The sequence below is a fragment of the Rousettus aegyptiacus genome, unplaced genomic scaffold, assembly GCF_014176215.1.
Source record: "Rousettus aegyptiacus isolate mRouAeg1 unplaced genomic scaffold, mRouAeg1.p scaffold_m13_p_7, whole genome shotgun sequence".
In the NCBI taxonomy this organism is placed as follows: domain Eukaryota; kingdom Metazoa; phylum Chordata; class Mammalia; order Chiroptera; family Pteropodidae; genus Rousettus; species Rousettus aegyptiacus.
This window is the reverse complement of record NW_023416310.1, coordinates 102,373,200-102,393,667: the sequence shown is the minus strand read 5'-3', so window position 1 is coordinate 102,393,667 and position 20,468 is coordinate 102,373,200. Positions and strand designations below refer to the sequence as shown.

The following is a 20,468-nucleotide window of genomic DNA, read 5'->3' as shown; positions in this document are numbered from 1 at the left end:
ACTATAAAATTCCTAGAAGAAAACATAGGCAACAAACTCTCTAATGTTGCTCTTAATAATATCTTTTTTTGATATGTCTTCTCAGACAGAGGAAACAAAAGAAAAAATGAACAAATGGGACTACATCAAACTAAAAAGTTTTTGCATAGCAAAAGAAACCATCAATAAAATGAAAAGACAACCTACTGAATAGGAAGAGATATTCACTAATGATACACATAAGAGGTTAATATCCAAAATTCATAAAGAATAAAACTCAGCGCGTGCGTGTGTGCACACACACACAATTAAAAAGGGGGAGAGAATCTGAATGAACAATTCTCCAAAGAGGACATACAGATGGCCAATAGACATATAAAAAGATGCTCAACATTACTAATCATCAGAGAAATGCAAATTAAAACCACACTTGTCAGAATCGCTATTATCAATAAATCAACAACCAAGTGTTGGCGAAGATGTGGAAAAAAGGGAACCCTCGTGCACCGTTGGTGGGGTTGCAAATTGGTGCAGCCATTACGGAAAGCAGTTTGGAGGTTCCTCAAAAATTAAAAATGAACTACCATATGATCCAGCAATTCTACTTCTGGATATTTATTTGAAGACATCCAAAACATTAATTCAAAAAGACATATGGACCCCTATGTTCATTGCAGCAGTATTTATAATAGCCAAGATATGGAAGCAACCTAAGTCCCCATCAATAGACTGGGATAAAGAAGAGGTGGTACATATAAACAATGGAATATTGCTCAGCCATAAAAGAGAAATCTTACCATTTGCAATGACATAGACGGGCCTAGAGGGTATTATGCTAAGTGAAATAAATCACTGAGAAAGACAAATATCATATGATTTCACTTATTTGTAGAATATAAAGGACAAAATAAACAAACAGAAACTTATAGATACAGAGAAGTTGATGGTTGCCAGATGGGAGGGGTGTTGGGGGACTGGGTGAAAAAGGGGAAGGGATTAAGAAGTACGAATTGACAGTCACCAAGTAGTCACAGGGATGTAGAGTACAGCATAGGGAATACATCAATAATAGTGTAATAACTATGTATAGTGCCAAGTGGGTACTAGGCTAATCGGGGGATCACTTTGTAAATTATACAAGTGTCTAATCACTATGCTGTACACCTGAAACTAACAAAATAATACTGAATGTCAACTGAAAGATAAAAACTGAAAAAATATGACCATTTATCAAATGCAAGACACAGAGGCCTTCATGGGCAGGAATGAAAAGACTGCTCATATACAGTCAGAGTGAGAGGCACCCTCTGCTGGCCCTGAGAAATCCATGAGCCAAAGTCACTCTGAGGGCTAAGGCCACTCCTTCTCTGGCCCCATTCCCCCAGCCACCTGATTAAAAAGGGGCATGCTCAGACCCGGCTATGCTCCACCTCCCATGCCCCTTCTCCTCAGACTTGCCCCAAGTCTCCACTGAGGATCCTGGGGCTCTTTCCCTCACGCCTTATTCAGGGTCATGTCAGTCCCAAGAAGCCTAGGCCTCTGTTGCCTCCCTCATCCCTAAAACCTTCCACTGTGCCTTCTGGAACTCACATTCTGCTCTCAGCAAAATGTCATATATTCTCAAACTCTTCTATGAAAGTTCTTTCTCGCTCAGATGGGAACCTGATCACACTGCTTCTCCTGCACCTGTGAAGTGGCTCACTTTCTCTCCTTTCCTCTCCCCGCCCCTCCCACTTCCTCTCTCCCCACGGGGCTGGGAGGTGGGGCCTGTGTTCTTTGTCCCTCATTGCTACTGCAGACCATTCTCTTTCCCTTTTCCAGAAAAATGCCATTTGGAATTTCACATCGCGCCAGCCTTATTGGTAGATTCCACCCCCTCCCCCCAACACCCCCCCAGGCCCCCTCCGCGACATGGCCCCGGCCCTTCTCTCACTCCCAGATCAGTTCCCTCCTTTCTACCGGATCTTCTCTATCAGTCCATAAAAATACCGTTAATTTATATCTTGGAAAACAAAAACAAAAACAGAAACCAGCCAACCTCTTTTTATCCCAACTTCTCTCCCCAACTATTCCATTTCTCTTCTTGAAAACACCCTGAAAAGTTGACCATATTCAATGGCTCTAACTTCTCTCCCGACTCCCCCTTGAGCCAATTCCAGGCAGACTTCGCACCACATGCCACTGAAACTGCTCTTTTCTAAGTCAGTGACCCCCACAGTACAGTGGACCCTGATGCAATGGCCATTTTTCTGTTCTCCTCCTCCCTGACCCATCTGAGCATGTGGCACAGCTGACCACACCACCTCTTTGGCCCCCAAGCACCACACTCTTAGTTTTCCTTCTCTGTCCTCCTTGCTGATTTTTCTCATCTCTCAGGCTCTAAATGCTGCAGCGTTGGTCACTGGACATCTTCTACCCTCACTCCGTAGTGATTGACCCTAGCTCACTGACTTTAAATAGCATCCACCTTACGAGGCATCTGGGATTCACGTGGCTGGCCAAACTGCTCCTTTTGCTCCAGTCTTGGATACCTAATAGGCTGCACACCACCTCACCTGTCTCACGTCCCCATGAGCCCCAAACCTTCTCCTCCACCCTCCTCCCTGTCTCAGAAAGCGGCCACTCTACCCCACTTATCGCTCACACATTCTTTGGAGGCACCTTTGCCTTCCCAGAAAGTTGACACTAATGTCACCTTGTCAGTAAGGCCTTCACTTGCCATTTCGGCTAAGATTCTCAGCTTTTACCTAACTCTCCAGTATCCCCTGCTGTTTTTAAATGGTCTTCCTTAGTACCGTTCACCCTTTGACTTATTCTACCATGAGGACGGGGATTTTGCTGCTGCCTCTCGCTACCTGGTGGCTCAGGCCTCCCCTATTTTTCCCGAGGGGTTGGTGTGGAGGAGACTGAAGGAGCATGGCCAGGCCAGCAGCAATGGAAGGGTGCCCCGCGGAGAGCCCAGGGGGCCTAGGGCAAACCCCAAAGCACCAAGAAGCTCCACTGAGAAGCCCATCTTGCCCTGACCTCAACATTTGCTAAGGGGAAAACCGGCACAAGGAAGTTAAAGTAAAAACCAAGTCACCCCAGCAGTTGGGCGGGAGCTCACCCACTGCCTCCAGGACCCAACTGTCCCCTCTGTGTGTGATACGGCACCATTGAGCCTACAGTGAAATGGAACAGGCCCCAGGCTCAGAGAGCACCTGCTTACTTGGTATAGAAGCTGCAGCTCCTACTGAAACCAGGGGTCTAGACCCAGCTTCCTGTCAGGACAGGGAGAGCCTGAGGGGAACCCCGGGCAGGGAAAGCGTCTACCTGCCCTGGTGGAAGGGGGTGAGGGAAACAGGTGGAGACACATCTTTCTGCCAGCAACAAGGCAAAGATGCAGCTGTTTTTCTTTAGCTCTGATTTCCCCTCTATTTTTGTGTAATCCTCACACTAAAATTCATTTGAAATTAATATATCCTGCGTAAACATTTTTTTTTCTTCAAAACCTTCCAGTGAAAATGTTTGAATACATAACACAAAGACTCATTCTCTTTGGGAAGCATCCATCACTTCTGAGATGCCAGGCAGCATAAATATGTCCTAAGTAAAAGGCACATTCACGAAATTACCAGCTGGAGTAATAAACAGATCCAGGAGATGATTATTGTTTTGGGGGATGAATCGCTACTTGTCTGAACTATGCGGAGGTCGAGGGTGTTTTTAATTTAATGGATTAATCATTTATGCCAAAGTTATCGTCCCTTCCTAAGAGAGCAATATGGGAGGGTTGCATGAAGTTATAAATCATGTCAGTATTCAGGCCTCATCTCAGGGAGACCTGGTCTGTGGGGGCGTTAGACCAATAATTCGAGAGAGGTGGTAGTTGCCTGCAAGGGTTTCCTTTAGCCACCAAGGCAGAGTCTAGGCAGAGTCATGGATGGAGAAGCTTCAGGAGATGGTGGTCCAGCCAGTAGACAGGGTCCCGCTCCTGCCACAAGGGACTGGGGCAGCTCCAGGGAGAAAATGTCTACATTTTATTCCTGGTTTGGCAAATTTCTCTGGGTCTTAATTTTCCTATCTGGAGGCTCTCTGAGAGGTCACCAGCTCAGACGACTGGGTCCAGCAACCACAGTTAAATGTTGCTTGAGACAAACCAAAATCTCCCCCCTATCTGTCCCACCTTGGACTTTGAACTATATCTGTGCCAGGCATTTCCCAAGCATTTTCCATATATCTCATTCCATCAGGCCTATAAGGAAGGAGGTGCTATTGTTATTCCCACTTTACAGGTGAGTTTACTTGCCTTAAGAAGGTGCCGGCATCAGGACTTGAACCCAGGTCTGTCTGGCTCAGAGTTCATTCTTGACCCTTTGACAGAGGTGTTGCCAGCTTGGGTCTGCCCTGTGCCTCTGATGGAATAGCCCTAGTCCAGCTCCTGTCCCCAGGAGTGGTCTCTGTCTCTTGGAACCACAGGCCACACATTAATGCCTGAGCACATCTGCCATTCACTCAGAGTCTTCTGGACCCTCCCCTCTCCTCTCTCCAGCATTCTCTCTTTCTTGTTTTTCCTCTGAGGAGAAGCTAGCTGGAGGACCAGAATATTGCCCCTATCTACATATCTAGGGCACTGCCTCAGCTTGGTAAGCCACAGACCATCTGCCATGCCAAGAGGAAACCAAAGAGACCTCCAACGGCTATGCTGGGCAAGTGCACTGAATTCTACTCAAGCTGTTCAGAGCCATGTTTCATGCTTTTGACTCATGCTTGGAATGGATGGAAGGGAACAAATTCCCCAGATGAATTTGTTACTGTTTTCTCACTCCTTCCTCATGTGACTCCTCAGGAAGGCAGTGTGAGCACCAGCAGGGCCTCCTCAGCCTCCTAGGTCTTCCTACCAGGAAGTTATACCCTTTGGCACCATGTTGCAGCCTGCAAAGCTCCCCATGCCCATTGCCTCTGTGAGCCTTCTGCAATAACTCAGCCTCCTGGGAACCGGAGTAGCGCTGGGAGTCTGTGCCGTGACCTGTTTGAGCTCTGCCTGGGGCTGGATAACACCAAGCCACGCAGTTCACCAGTCTTGCCAAGAGCAGGCACTGAGCCTTATAATCACTACTGTGGGTTTTCCCTCAGATTCTCAATAGGCCAGCTGCTTCTGATCAGGTCTGAGCTGAACCCGGGTAAGAGATAAACAAGGCAGGGTTCCTGTGCCCCATAGTGTGCAGCCCACAGCAGCTTGACATGACCTGCTGACTGCCCTTGCATCCCACATCTGGATTCTCCCATAGCAACAACACTATGGCCCAGCAGGAGGGGAGGGCAGGGGTCAAGAGCCTGGGCTTTGGCATTAAGCTCTGTTACTAATTACAGGGCTGGGGGTCCTGGGGAAACCACTTGCTCTCTGAGACCCGGGCTCCTCATCTGAAACATGGATGACGCATAGCACGTATTCAGTGAGCGTTCCTGTTGCAATTGTGTCTTTCAGACCATTCTAGTTTCAACAACATCTTCCTATTAAGGTAGGGAGGAGGCGAGAGAATTAAAAATGTCCACTCAGGGAAATTTGCCGTGTCCTCCATCACCATCTTCCCACAGATTTGACTCATTTCCCTCTCAGTCCAACGCAGCAAGCTGAACTTCTGGAATACTTTGAACACCTCCCATCTTGTTCCCAGGTCAGCAGGCGACATCAGGCTTATATTAGCATAATGCTCCCATGAGGGGGCTGCTTAATGGATCCAAACGCCAGCCCCAAGTGCCTGGGAGTCAGTCCAGCCCGGGGACTTCGGGGACTTCTGGAGCTAGGGTCACCCGAATGGTTTAGTTCAGCTGTCATGGAGCCAAGCACAGTGAGCTGATTTAATGAGGTAGAAAATAAAGAGGTCCCAGTGTGTTTCCTCTAACTCTATTGATAGTACTTTAGCTGGAAGAGAAGTCTGAAATCTCTAAGCAATTAGGAAATGGATCTCAAATGGCCTCTGTTTGGAACTCAGTGGGAAGGTTTTGCTCTGTTTAGACTCCCCAGGGCCAAGAGCAGCTCTTCAGTGTAGATTGAGCCATTGCTGGGCCAGTGAGGGGAGGAGGAGGGAGAAAGAGCGGAGGTGGGAGGGAAAGCTGGAACAGAACTCTGCAAGGCCAGCTGTGTGGTCTGCTTCCCACCTGGCGGGTGGGGCCTATTTTCTACTCTGAGCCCAGCAGCACCTCAGGGTGATCATGGGCCTGGATTTGGCACTGGGAGGAATTGGCTCATCCACATCATGAGCTCAGCCCCAGAGTTCTGGCAGAAGTCGGGGCAGAAGGCCCTCTGAGCACCATGGACTTGCCACTTAATGTACTAAGGCATTTAAGACCAGAGTCTCCTCCAGAAGTCCAGGCTCACCTGTACAGGCTCTCACCTGTGCGTTTCTCGGAAGGTGGCTCCCTTCCCCTCCTCACAGACTTGCTTTGGAGGGAATAGAGGGGCCAGTCATATGAAGGGTGAGCAAGATATGAAGGGTTGAACGGCGTGCCTGGGAGCATTAGTTATTTTCCTTTTCTGGCTTTGTTTGAGGGCCTGAGGCCTCCGGCGCAAACCACGTGGAGTTCAACCAAACATTCTCAAATACTGTCTGATGCCAGCTAGCCCTTGTTTTAGATGGTAAAGTCCTCTTCACATTGCAGAGCACATGTCTCGCCCTTGGAGTGGCCCCTGGACACTGCCTGCTGGCCGCACACTACATTGGCCTCTGAATCCCAGCCTGAGTGGCTCACCCAGGGGGAGTTGTAACTAAGAACCCCTGGGTTATTGCTGGTGAAATCCAGAGACCTCATCATAGGCCTGGCTTCAAGCCAACAAGCACAGCCATGAAACTCCAAAGGATTAAGTATATCCCAGCTCAAAGGAAATAATAAAATACGGCTTAGTATGTATAAGTATAAAAATCCCTAAAACATCCCCCAGGGTGAATGCACAGGCAAGCCAAGCTCACCCAGGTGTCCTTAAATGGCTTGTCACCCTGGATGCTAGAGGTAAGCGAAAATGAACCTCATTCTCAATACCTAGCTCACTTTACTCAGAGCAGAAGCCCTGAACACCAGCTGGCTCAAAGGCTCTGGGACTGACAGGAGCTTCCCTGACGTGTAAACACCTGCTCAGCCTGGTAGATGATCAAAATGAGGCCCAGCTGGGCCTGGCTGGCCGAGTCTGATTTCCCGGGGGTGCTGATCTGCCATGCACTGTGGGGAGACAATGGCTTGCTTGTTCTGATGGCTGGAGTGGCCAGATTGGGGCACTGGGTCATGGTTCTAGAGCAACACCTGCCAGTGCTGCAACCCCCAGGCAAGTGACCTTACCCAGAGACTTCTTCATAAGGTGGGTTAAAACATGCCAACTGGGAGAGTCCGTGCGATGTGTAAGCACAGGGCTGGCTAGAGTGAGTGCTGAGAACACAGCCTGCTGTAACTGGCGATGCTGTCACTAGGAGGGGTTATTTTTTCCCAGTTCCTGGGAATCCTGGCAACACAAGGGCCTGTGGGAAGCACAGAGAGCCTCCCAAGCCTGTTCAGGCTTGGCTTGGCCCCAGCAGAGGCTCACTGAGCCTCTTGGGGAGGAAGACGGGAACCAGCCTCTGTTGGAGGAAACAGTGCCTCCCAATCAATCACACAAGCGACACGTGTCCATACTACCTGGGCACTGAATGGTGGGTTTTAGTACCGCTTCTCATTGGAGCCAAGATCATAGCAGCTCGCCAATACTGCCACGTCACCTATAGGGCACACTGCTTCAGCATCAGCTGCCGAGTGTGACTTGCCTAGGTGACTCACCCCCTTGTACCAGGATTCATCAGAGGGGGCACTGGGGTGAAGGCAAACATGGAACTTAATTGGCAGACGTCACCCTTTCCCCACTGTTCCCCTTTACTTATGAAAAGGATAGGGTAGTTTGAGGTTAGATACTTCTTTCATGAGACAGACTACAGGAGAGGGGGAGGGTTGTTCTGAGCAGCATTTTGGGAACACTTTGAGGGGACGACGTGCACGGAGCCATTTACTAACCATTCACCTGCAGGACGTGGGTCTGGAACAGCTTCTCGTAGCCGGAGGCGTGGCAGGTGTAATTGCCCATGTGGACGGTGGTCACCTTGGTGATATACAGGGAGTCGTCCTCTCCGAAGTCCTGCACGGGACAAGGCAGACAACAAGGTTGGCCTCTACTGAGTAGCTTGGGAAGAACAGGCAGGTCTCCTGGTTTTCCAGGAAAACAGAAATACTGCAGCTCTGAGACATTTCCTTCCTGCCTGGCCCCTTGCTCGGCCAGAGCTGCCTGCAGGGTTGTGCAGGCCCTGGGAGCAGAGTCCTCTCTCTTCCATGTCGCCTGCCCTGACCCTGCACACCCACTTGGGCCTCGTTCACCTTCTTGGGGAGGCCGCGCTGAACACCTTCCCCAACACGCCCCCTCTCAATTTCTACGGACTGGGCTCACCTGTCCTTCTATTTATTGGCTGGTTTGCTGGGTTCCTGCCCACCTGCTCTAAAGCTCTGAGCATGGTGAGCGCCCTGTTTAGCAACGGCAAATTTTTTCTTAAAGGGCCAGATAGTAATTTTTTTTTTTGGCTTCCTGGGCCACAGGGATTCTGTCAACTTCTCAGATCTGCCTTGCAGCATGAAACTAGCCATAACGATACATAAATTAACCAGTGTCACTATATTCCAATGAAATTTTATTTAAAACAGTAGGCGGTGGGCCGGATTTGGCCTGTGGGCTGTAGTTTGCTTACTAAGGGTTTAGATTCCACCTTGATACCAAAATGAATTCAGGCAGCTTGCAGAGATCTGGATTACCCATGAGAAGGGAAGTAAAACTCCGAGGAAAATGGAGTAAACAAAAACTAAAGGCAGGGCATAAAAGGAGGGGCTGATGTGTGTGCGCGTCAGGGTTCCCTGGGAAATGGCTCATTAAGCCTTGTCCCTGCAATCTCTGCAGCCTACAATGCAAGCGCCTATGGGGCCAGCGCATAGGGAAGGGATGGGGGGACATGGTTTGCTGGTCAGAGGCCCCTGGCGAGCACTTGGGCACGAAGCATTGCCCCTCCCTCAGGGCTGTCAGCTGTGGTCCCTCTAGCAGAACCACACACAATGCCGGCTCTGTCCAGGCCCACTGCAGACATGCTGGGTGATGGAATTACCCAGTGTTTCAGGAGAACCGGCCCCCCCCCCCCCATCAGGTTTGGCTTTAGCTACCAAACTCTTTTGAGGTGTGCTGCTCGGATCTGGGGAGACAGGGGAGGGCCTAGCTCACTAGTGAGAAACGGCTGTGTAATGTTGAGTGCGAGGTGATGGGGACTCAGAAGACTCAGGTTTTAGCTTGAACTCTGTCACTGACTGAATGTCCCCTCATTCCTTGGGCACTGGCTCCTGCACCTGTAAGTTATGGACAATCCATGCGCCTTGCCTGCCTCGTGGGGAGACCTGGCAACAGAGCGTCCGTGAGCGCGTTTTCCAATGTGGGCAGTGTGACACACGTGGCGGGTGCTACTCCTCTTGTGATTATTAATAGCAGATGCCAAACTCCTCTTGAGCCCCTGAGTCAACACCAAACCATCCCTCTTGCCATAGCCCCGGCCCTTTTCCACAGAAGCAATCTGGTGGCAGGAGGGAGGGAAGGCCACCAGTCAGTGGGGCACAAGTACGGCTACAGGGAAGCTCTGGGTCTTTGTCCTGCTCCCTGAAATGCTGACCCTCTGCCTCGCTCACACTCCAGGGGGCCAGGTCACAGCCCTTATTAGCGCTTTAAAGGTGTTCTCTGGCTGAGGGCCCCAGCGAAGTGCTCAGGCCCAGGGAGAGGCCTGGGTCTGGGCCAAGGCGGAGGGTGGAGAGTGGACGTGTGCGGCCTGCTTTCAGTGTGGGGGAAAAGTGCCCAACAGTGCTTCCAGTGGAGTGAAATATTAGAGAAGGCTGATGGAATCCTGGGGGTTTTCTCTGAAACACTGTTCTGCTTGAAAAAGGCCCATTCTTATCACTCTGGCAAAGCTTCAATAATAAAAATAAAACATCAGATAGCTGATTTGTTCCATGTCATAACGGAGTCATAAAGGGTTTATACCTGAGTTGCTTATGGTGAGTTAATGGTTAGTCAATTCTGGGGCTGACTTATTTCTAGTCTAAACTGTTTCCTGTGTCGCAACCGAAGTCTGGACGAAAACATATTTTGCTAGAATCTCAGTGGCAAGATGGCATCTTGAAAGAGGGCTGGGAAGCTAGAGGAAGCCCCGAAGTGCCTCAGGAGCCCCTCAACACTTCACTCCAAAGGGCAGCAACTCGAGTTGCTCACAGGGAGGCTAGTCCTGGGGGCCCTGCCGTTTCCCCTCCACACTGCCTTCCTGAGCCTTCACATTCACCGCCCTTCCGCACAGGAGGGCCCTCGAAGCCAGTCTCAGGTCCCGGCGACCCCTGCTCTTGTCGTCACCTCAATGGGGTGTTGCGGTCATAGGGACCTCAGCATTCCTCAGGCTGAGACGTGCCCTAAGGCTGAGGTTCCCGTGGACCAAGTGCAGATGGTGCCACAGTCTTTGAGAGCTAACTGTGTCAGGAAACTCGACATGTACTGCCTTGTTCGATCCTCAGAAAACCCCCTGAAAACTGTAAAACCGAACAGAAGCCCAGCGCTCCATCTCCTTCACAGCCTGTTCAGAGTCGGACCTTCTCTTACCACCTCCATTGCTTTCCCCAGGGGCCAAGGCCTCACCTTCCCTCGGCCCCTCTGCCGTCTGCCCTCCACCGCACAGCAGTCAGACCCCACCCCTCCTCGCCCAGAGCCACAGCCCTCGAGGGTCTGCAGGGCTGACCCACCCCCTCTTTCCACGCTCCCATGCTCATTCCACTCCAGCACTATGGCCCTTGCTTCTGCTCCACCATGCCAGGCATCCTGCCCCTTCCATCCCAAAGGCTATCAGTCTGGGTTGCTCCCCTCCAAGTCTGCTCAGGATTTTCTGGAGCCCTATCTGTGACCCGCACCCCTTACCCCCCCCTCTCCTCCAGGCACTTGCTGTCATCTAGCACACTGTCCACTATATTTGCCTTGCTTGCAGTCTATCTCCCCCCAAACAGGAATTTGAGCTCCAGGGGATTGGCAGGGGCTCTGGGCATGCAGCTCACTGCTGTGTCACCAGCACCTAGCACAGGACCCAGCACAGAGTGGGCCTTTAGTAGCTATTCATCGGGCAGATTGTGCAAGGTGCTGAGCTAGGCTTTCTGCAGGGAATGTGTTCTGCTCCTTGGAGGCCGACCACTGAGGCACCCACCTCCTGCTTGCCCATCCACCCAAATGTTGCAAGTCACCTGGGGTCAAAACTAGGTGGCTAGCAGGAAGCCAGAGAACTGGTCTCAGTCTCGTCCCCTGCCTGACCACCCTACCCTCCTCCAGGCTGAACTCCTTGGGCCAGGGCATGCTGCAATTGACTGACGAGAGGGCTCCACTCAGAGCAGCAGGCAGAGATGGGAGAGCCCATGCAGGCAAGCCCATCCCAGACTCGACGGGTGATGGGTGACGTTTGGTGAGTCCCTAACAAAGTCATTGAACCTCTCCGTGATCACTCAGGTACTGAGGGGCGCGTGTCAGTGCAAGGATGTGTGGGGCCGCTGGATGTGTTCTGGCTCTACTTCACGCACCTCACTCATTACCAGCCATGATTTTGGCTCTGGGGAGAAGCTGACTGTAATAAACAAAATAATGTCTCTGGGCTAAAACAATAGGCATCGTATAATTACAGAACAAAGTGCATATTGTTTTCTGGAGCATGAATACAGACTACAGAAATCAAATTTACCTCATCGGATGTGAGGAAATTACTTTAAAAATTGATTTATAAGAAGCTACATAAAACTAAACCTGCAATCCTTACTTTCCCGGATGTTCTTTGAGATGTGCCTGAATACTGCCATCAATGCCTGATTGCATCTCTGTAATTGTCCTTTTATAGATGGCTTTTTCCTCCTCTGATGCATGGAAGTGTATTAGCAAAATCAAGGTTCCTTCCAGAAATAAACAGATGCCAGATGAGACCATTCTTTGTATTGATGCACATCCATCTTTGGGGAAGAGACAATTTTACTTAAAGACATGGGTTTTGCCTTTTAAAAAGCTATTTTCTAAGTGTCTGCCCTTAATAAAGAAAGTAATTAAATGAGACTTAAGTATTAAACTATATCTAAGCAGAGGCGAGATGGGGGATGTTGTCATAGTGACAGGAGAATCAGGTCTAAGTAATGCAAAAATGAGCCATCAGTGCTGAGTATGGAGTGACTACACGTTAAATGCAAGGACGCTGGCATGGTTTCAGAGTCTGGGTTAATGATACCGTCAATGCTGCAAGTTAAAACTCAGTTTAGAAACATTTATTCAGAGCCTTTCCTACTCTGCCCTTCTCAGAAAGCACCCCTGGCTCTCCTTGGGGAGGGTGGAGTAAAGGAGGCAGTCTTTGTCTTCATGCTGGTTCAGTTCTGGCGCCTAGAATTTTACTAACCTGAGCCTCTCACCTACACAAACATTTGAACACAATGAACCCAAACATTGAGCCACAGGCAGTGCCTTGGTGATGGCTGGTCCTCAGAGATGTCCGCACTCACACAAACACACGTGTTTGTTATCCAGATAACGTAAGGACCAGACGCATCGTCTGTGGGCACACACAGACATCCGCGTGGACGTACGCAGTACGTGTGAGCATGCGTGTGCGTGCTTGTCCCCTCCTCCCCACCCCCCAGCTCTTTATAGCTGACCACCCTGACCCACGCTGGAGTACCCAAGCTGGTCACTTTCCAGCCCCTCGGATGACAAACTTACTACTCTGCAAGGACCTGCAGAACCAGTCCTCTTGCTTAGAGTCCTTAAAAAAAAAAGTCCTTGCAACTTGAAGGATCCCTAAATTGCTGCTGAGCCACCAGGGGAAGGCTGCTATGGACAGTCACATTTGGTGTATCCTCCTGCCCGTTTCTAGGCCTAGGAGAGGGAGTCAGAGGCTGAGAGAGGGCACCGTGGGAAAAACACCTGGCTTTGCTGGGACTGCAGGGCGTGTGTGGTCACTGGCTGACTTGGGTTTATGTGGTCAGTGTCCCCCATGAGTGTGAGCTCCAAAGGGGAGGCAGTTCATCTCCCCAGGCAGTACCATATTGTCCCCAGTGGGTAGTGTGCTGTCTGCGGTATAACTGGTGCTCAATTACTGTTTGCTGAATGAATGGAGGTGTTTTAGCTAAGTGTGCTGCCTCTTGGGGAGCCCTGAAAGGAAGAGTGGTGAAGAAGTAACATCAGAGGTCTGGCCTGTGCCCTCAGCTACCGAGAGGTTAAGTCTAAGCCTCAGAATGTCCCGCCCCATGCGAGTGCCTTTGTTGGTCTGGGGGCTTTGGCCACCAGATGATCAAGCAATGTGGTGGTGGCTCGGGGCCATGTGACATCATTCTGCCTCTCCAGGTCATACTGACCAGAGAGATCAGCCACATGGTCAGTATGTGACCGAGTGCTAGTAAAAACTCTGGACACCAACCAGGCTTGGGTGAGCTTCCCTGGCTGGCAGTACTGTGTCCATGCTGGGAAAGTAAAATGTGCATGACCCCAAGGGGAGGGGACAATGGAAGCTCACATTTGGATCTTCCCGGACTCTGCCGGAAGGGCGTGTCCTCTCTCAGCACATTTTAATTGGTACTTTTTCCCCTGTAATAAACTGTAACTGTGAGCATAACAGCCCTCAACAAGTTCTGTGAGTACTTCTAGCACATTATTGACTCTGAAGGTAGTTTTGGGAACTACTCGAACTTGCAATTGATGTTGGAGTGAGGGTGGTCTCGTGCGGACAGCTGTCTTGAACTCATGGGGATTCTGACCCAGTTGTGGGGATTTGAAGCATTTGACTTGGGGACAAACTTGAGTGTCTGAGTAGACACAGGTGCCTGGGTACCTGCAATAGAAGGCTCACACCAGAGACACTGTTCTGAGCCCTCAGCTTGTCCATCCTCAGAAGCCAGAGGGCAGACACCTCTTGACTGAACAGCTCTCCAGAGTGTCGCAGGGTGAGTGGCAGCTCATGGGGCCCTCTGGTGAGCTGCAGTCCTGAACTCCTGTGCAGAGGTTTGGCTCTTCAGGCATTAGCTTGGCACAGCCACCTGGACCGGGAAGGGACTCAGGTGCTCGACTGTGCTGCAGCAGACCACCTCGAACCTGCTGCCTGCATCTGAGAAATCTGCATCCCTCCCCCAGGGGTGCCTGAATCATGAATCCCTAGGCTGAGAGGGCTTTCCAGAGGGCACCAGCTCCTCTAACCTGGACCATACTCAGAGCAAGACAGCTGACTGCCATTCTTGCTGTCCTTGAAACACTCCAGAGAGAATTTAATTAAATTTCCTTCCATGGCTCATTTCCGGGACCAAGAAGGACTGCAATTAGTTTTAAACTCTTATACACTGTTGGAGAGAGTTTAACCTGGTGCAAGCTTTTTGGAGGGAGATTTGGCAACATCCATCAAAACCAAAAATGTGCCCACCCTGGGTGAAGTCATTCCACTTCTAAGAACTTATAGGCCTATGTATGTAAATATGCCAAGAAATACGTATATGGCCACTAACTGCAACACTTTACAGTAGATAAAGCCCTAAAGCAGGTTAAATGTGGGCTCCCCTGCACAGGGCTGGCAGGTGCTTGGCATGGCTTGGGGCTCTGCATTTAGAGTCTAGAAATGGATCACAATCTTCCCGAGGGACCCTGTGGTTTGAGATGAGGCTAGAAGTGGTCACTGTGCACAAGGGAAGCCTTGAAGCCAGTAGCAGAGGGAAAAGAGGTGACCCTGAAGAGGCTGCTGAGAAAACAGAAGTCAGTAGAGGTACTCGGAGGTGCAGAGTCCCCCATGAGTTGTACAGGCTGGTGTACCATGGGCCTGTCCCTGTCCCTTGGAGAGTTCTTGACAGCACTCCTCGTGGTGTGAATGTATCCAAAGTTCTGAAGAAACAGATGTTCCTCTACAACCAGGGTTTCTGACACCAGCCGGAGAGAACGGGCCAAAGCACTTGAATGCTTCAAGTACAGTGTTTCCCAAGATTGTAAAACAAAATGTACCCAAGCGTTTGATGAGATTATTTTAATGCAGAACCTACGACCACTGTGTATCGTGTTGCAAACAGCACTCCATGCTAATCAAACGCCTCTCATCTCTTTACAATGGATTCATGACTGGTACATATAAAGACAATAAAAATTAAATGAGTCATGAGGTCCTAAATCATTCTCTCTTGGTCTTTTTAATAACTTACTTCCAAAGACGAGCTGGCTGAGAGCATATGCTTCATTAGAGTTTTTTGTTCCTGGTTTTATACCATTTAGGCATGGGAGAAAAGTGAACCTTTTAACACATCCTTCAAACACTGCCACAAATACTTTTTTCTAATGGGTTTTGTTTTTCTGCTTTTATCACTGTATTCTGCTTGTCAGCATTTGAAAGCCCCAAATAGTGAGATTTGGTGAAAGAAAAAAACCAACAAAAAAGACTCTTTCAAGTCATTTGAAATATACTGGGATTGTTGTAGCCGCCCCCCCCACTTGCCTTTTTTTTTTTTTTTTAAAGGAATATTCCTCTCCCTGAGAATATCCCAGCCAAACAATCCCATGTTTTGGTCTCAGAGCCTTCTGCTCTCCATCCCCCTTGCTGGGGCAGAGGCCAGCAACTGCTGAGAACCAGAGGGCCAGACATTTGGGCTGGCATCCACAGTGTACATATCCAATGGGGGCCCAGGTACTGCAGTGGTCATTGTTAGAGCAGGAGGCAGGCCCCACTGGCCCCAGAGGGAGGCCTTGGCAATGCTAGGTGCTGGGGGTCATGACCCAAGAGCTTGGGAACTGGGGTATGCAGGCTGTCTGCAGAACCTGGCAAGTTCCTCGACCTTCTGAGTTACATAACCCCATCTGCCTCATGGAGTTGAGGTGAGGATTAATTGAGATGATGCTTATAAACGGACCAGCATGGAACCTGGCATCCTGGACATGGGAGCTGCCTACACTAATGATAGAAACAGCAGCATTAATACTGGCAAAGATTTGGCAGGTCAGCTCTTTTCTGTGACTTTGGGGGTGTCCCCTGTCCTTGAGGATCATAAGGGACAGTGAGGAAGACAGTTATGAGGGGAGAGCAGGTAACACTGTTGAGGCTGGATGTGCATGCAACTGGGTTTGGGGATAGTCACTTCACCCTGAGTGGCTGCTGTGTGGTCTGGATGGATGGCCAAAGGCCTGGAATTAGTTTGCATGTTCAACTTCTGGAGAAAATGAGGCAGCCTCCCCTCTCAACCTCCAGAACACCTAGGATGGAGGCCAAGGTAGGGGAGGAGCCCATGGATTTGCCTCTGAGATGGGCTCTGCCCTGGTCCCCAGAGTTTGGCTCTGAGCCCTCTGGAGACGGGGCAGCTCACTGGGGGAGATCAGGGCTCTGTGGTCCAGGTGAAAAAATGAGGTGCCCAGGTGGGATCAGGGCATTCCTGGCTTCTGTGCTGGACTCCTATGTCTGAAGGGTCCCTGCCTCCCAAGTGCCCTCTTTATCACAGGCTGTATGGCTCCAGGGCAAGGAGAGTCTTTCAGAGCTAAACTGTTCGTTCTCCTTTCTGCTCGGGTACTGCATTGACAGGCATCTCGCTGCCTCCTAAGGCAGAATTCTTCCTGAGGATAAGCTTCCTCCACGAGCTCTGGTTGTGAGCTCTAGGAGTGAGTGACCTCCCCATGTGGCATTGTGTGGTCTAAGCACAGCAGTGCCATAGGCCAGGGCAGCTGACCGTGGGCTTGCAGTGGGAGGGCCAGGGGTGTGAGGGCTCATCCTCTGTCACACACCAGGTACACTCCTGGACAGCATCCTCGAGCTCAGTCCCTGGCCCAAGGCTAGGACAGGCAGGGCTCAGGGCTGCCATTGTGATGCCTCCTCTTAGCTTCTGAGGTAGGGGCGGTAGGCTGTGGGTCCTGGAGGCCTGAGTAGGGGGGCTTCAGGGCCAGGTCTGAAGCCGCCTAGACCCACAAGTGCTGCAGTAAAGAAAGTAGCTGGCCAGGAAGGAAACAAATTGCAGGAGGCCCTTTGTTAGCTCTGGGGAAGGCGCAGTTATAGAAACTATTGATTTCTGACCAAACAGAAGGCGATGTCATAATCTAGAGACCCACGACCAGAGGCTGGCATAAATTCCCGGGCTGCTCTTTCTGCTGGGGAGTTCCTGTCTCTGGGACTTCACACTCTTGGTCCCTACTTGTGCTCTCTGCTGGGGAGGGGGGTTCCCAGCTGTGGTGAGGCAGGGATTCCTTATGTAAACGGGTGGGAAGGGACTCAGGCCTCCTCTGAAGGCACTCCAGGCTCTTGCTGAACTCCCCGGCAGCCTGAGGAAGCAAAGGAGTTGGGATCTGAGCCAGAGCCACGAGAAGGGAACCCCAGGCAGGAGCTTCGGGCAGCCTGGGGCACTGCCCCACTCAGAATGCGCCATTGGAAAAGTTCTTGAGGATCCAGGTCCCCCCTCAACCCTCGAGCACCAGTAAGACTCCCTTACTTTCTGGGTCTCACTTATTTGGGGTCGTCCTTGGGTATATGTTTAATCTTGGGTGGAAGGGGCTCAGGACTCCTGTAGAAAACACATCTGCCCATGTCACTCCCCAATGAAAACCTATGGTTCCTGCCGCCCACAGAGAATACCCGAGATCCTTTATGTTAACACTCAAGTCCTGTCATGTTCTGGCCCCAACCTGTCACTCTGAACTCCTTTGCTTATCCCTGTTGTGTGAACACCAACCAGACCCTCTCCTTCCTCTGGCCCCCAAAACTGGCTTCCCGCTTCTAATATGGAACCTGCCATACGTGCTGTAATTCTGCCCTTGTGGATTCCTCAGCCTTCTGGAGGCTGAGAGAGTCTTTGCTCTACGCTTTGGCACAGGCCTTGAGAGTTGCTGGCACTTAGTAAGCAAATCTCGAGGGGGACTCCCCATGTGTGCCATCCGGATGGCCAGGCACACTCAGGGTGACTCACAGAATGCTTCCGAAAGTGACACGACTCACTGGGGAACCCGAGGGGATCCTCTCACTTGGCTCTGAGCTAGAGGGTACATTTACTTTCTGATCAAATATTATTCTGATGCTCTAGGCCGCCTTGATGTTTGCAAGTCAGAAAAGTTTAATTACATGTGTCATTAGGATGGCATTCTGTAATAGCCCTGTGACTGAATTCATTAACAGAATTCTTAACAGATAAGACAAGACAAATTAATATTTTGTTGCCCATGAAAGCGTCTCATTAAGAGAGTGGTGAAAAAGTGATTAATATTTTGTTGCCAATGAAGATGTCTCATACGAATGACAAAGGAAGGAGGCCCACACCTCCCCGTGCTCACTGTCTCCCCGCCTTGGGTTTTGCAGGCTGATCAGCTTCCCGGTCTACACAACGTTTCTATGCCGGTCACTAATTATAACACTGGGGATTGGATTTTGCCTCTGACTGCAGTGGTGGGCACCGGGTCGCCCCAGGGAGCCCTGGTCTTTGCCCTCCCTGGCTGTTCTTCCCTGACCAATCTTGCTTCGAAAATGCCCCTTGAATCCCAAGGACCTGGCTTTACCCCCTCCAGCTGGTTTCTTCTCAGGGCTGCTGTCCTCGCTGTCCTCACTGTCTCCAGAGGAGGGCTGCCACTTATAGACACCTGCTGTGTGTCTGGCACTGGGCTAGGCGCATCACATGGTTAGTCTGAAAATGCCGCCTGCAGGGAGGACACCTCATCTCCACTGCCCCACGGAGGAGTCATCCATTCACCCAGGGCTGCTCTGGACCCACCGGAGGCAGCTGGTCACCGTCTGTCTCCCCGCATGAATCAAGGCTGACATGGACAGTGTTGCCCTGTCCCTATCACAGGCAGCAGGTGCACCCCAGGGTCATAGCTGCCCAAGGGAGAGCCTCGCGGCTGCTGCTGGCTACTTGTTGGGGACTCAAGATGCAAGGTGTTGTTTGGCAGCAGTGTAGTAGCAGTAATGATGATGATAATGGGTAATGAGAGTGATAATAGTTAGCAGGGAACACTTTATGCTAAGAATGTCACATGTATCTTCTCATTTAATCCTCTCTATAACCCTTTGAGGTAGAAACTTATTTATTCCTATTTCACAGAGGAGAAAACTGAGGCTTAGAGCAGTGCCCTTTCCAAGGTCACTCAACTAATAAGTGGCACAGTTGTGACTAAAGCCCAGGTACCTTTGACCCCAGAGCCTGTGCCGCCACCCCCTCTTCACCTTGCGGCAGGGGGAGCCACAAGTGCATGTGCATGTGTGTGCATGTGTGTGTAGGTATGTGGTATGTATGTTGTGTGTGGGTATATATGTGTATGTACATGTGGTGTGTGTGGCTGCGCGCATCAGGCGAGGACCCCTGTGGGGCTGGCGCTGCCCTGAACCCTCATTCAGGGGCTTCTGAGAAGCACAGGGCCTTGTCTGTTTGTGGGCTGTTGACTTGACCACAAGCGGCAAGTGCTTCCTGGGAGGTAATGAGAGGCCATTAATCTCCAGTTGCACCCACAATTACCCAAATTGCTAACCTCACTGTGAAAAGTAAAAATGCAATTGAGTTGGTGCTGGAGGCATGTTCGAGGGAGGGGAAAAACACTCAAAGTAATTTAATTAACTGATGGCAAGTGCATTAGGAGTTCTGCCTCCGCCTTTGTTTCTGGTGTCTTTAAATAGAACATCGAGCAATGCACATGGATGTTCAGACACACACAGGCGGACCTGTCCTAGTTCTGAATCAATTGCCACTGGCCAAACACCATCAAAAGCTGACATCTCCACCTTGAGAGTTTTGAACACTCAAATGTGCACCGCAGCACGTGCATACACACACAGCCTAGACTTTATAAACAGGACATGGCTTCCCTTGCTAAGATCCCAAACACACGTTGGGCATCTCTGGCTCAGAAGACTCTGCCCACCCAGCATTTGTCCATCAAGCATCCATAGGCTTGTGCTGGCGCTGACATTCAGAGATGGATAGGATGTACGTTATGCTCATCATAGCGAAAAAAAAAGGCAAGGAAACAATCCTGACCCATGTGACAAGGGCATTTCTGCCAGCCCTGCACAGCTCTCCAATCCCAGGATGCAGCCAAAGGCGCCCAGAGAGGAGCAGAGTCCTAACTTTGGTGATTCCTGCAGAATTTCAGGCTGGGCCTCTCCCCACAAAGCAGTCTCAGAGTTGGAAGGGCTCTTCAAGGTCTTAGGTGTTAGCTGCCCTCTTGTGGCTGCCAGCATTGCTTACTACCCTCCTGCTTTAGCTTGCATGTCTTGGGATGGGGAGCTCACTGCCTCCTGCGATGTCTCACTCCATTGATGGGTAGGGCTGATGGCTGGAATGGTGTTCCAGACAAGCATCCCAAATTGGTCTCTTTGGGGTGACCCTGGCCCTTTGTGCTAGTCCAATTCATGGGATCGAACAGCCCAGACCAGCTCCCTCTGCCCCAGCACTTCCTTTAACACCTTACAGCTGTTAGT

The 20,468-nt window shown here is 50.5% G+C and overlaps 1 protein-coding gene across 1 annotated transcript in view; it reads right to left on the bottom strand.

Moving 5' to 3' along the window:
- FSTL4 (follistatin like 4) overlaps positions 1-20,468 on the bottom strand; it is a 350,131-nt gene that overhangs the window by 41,229 nt on the left and 288,434 nt on the right. The window contains exon 8 of the mRNA XM_036224242.1: positions 7,996-8,116. Within this exon, the coding sequence (XP_036080135.1) occupies positions 7,996-8,116 (121 nt within the window). The remainder of the gene's footprint in view (positions 1-7,995; positions 8,117-20,468) is intronic.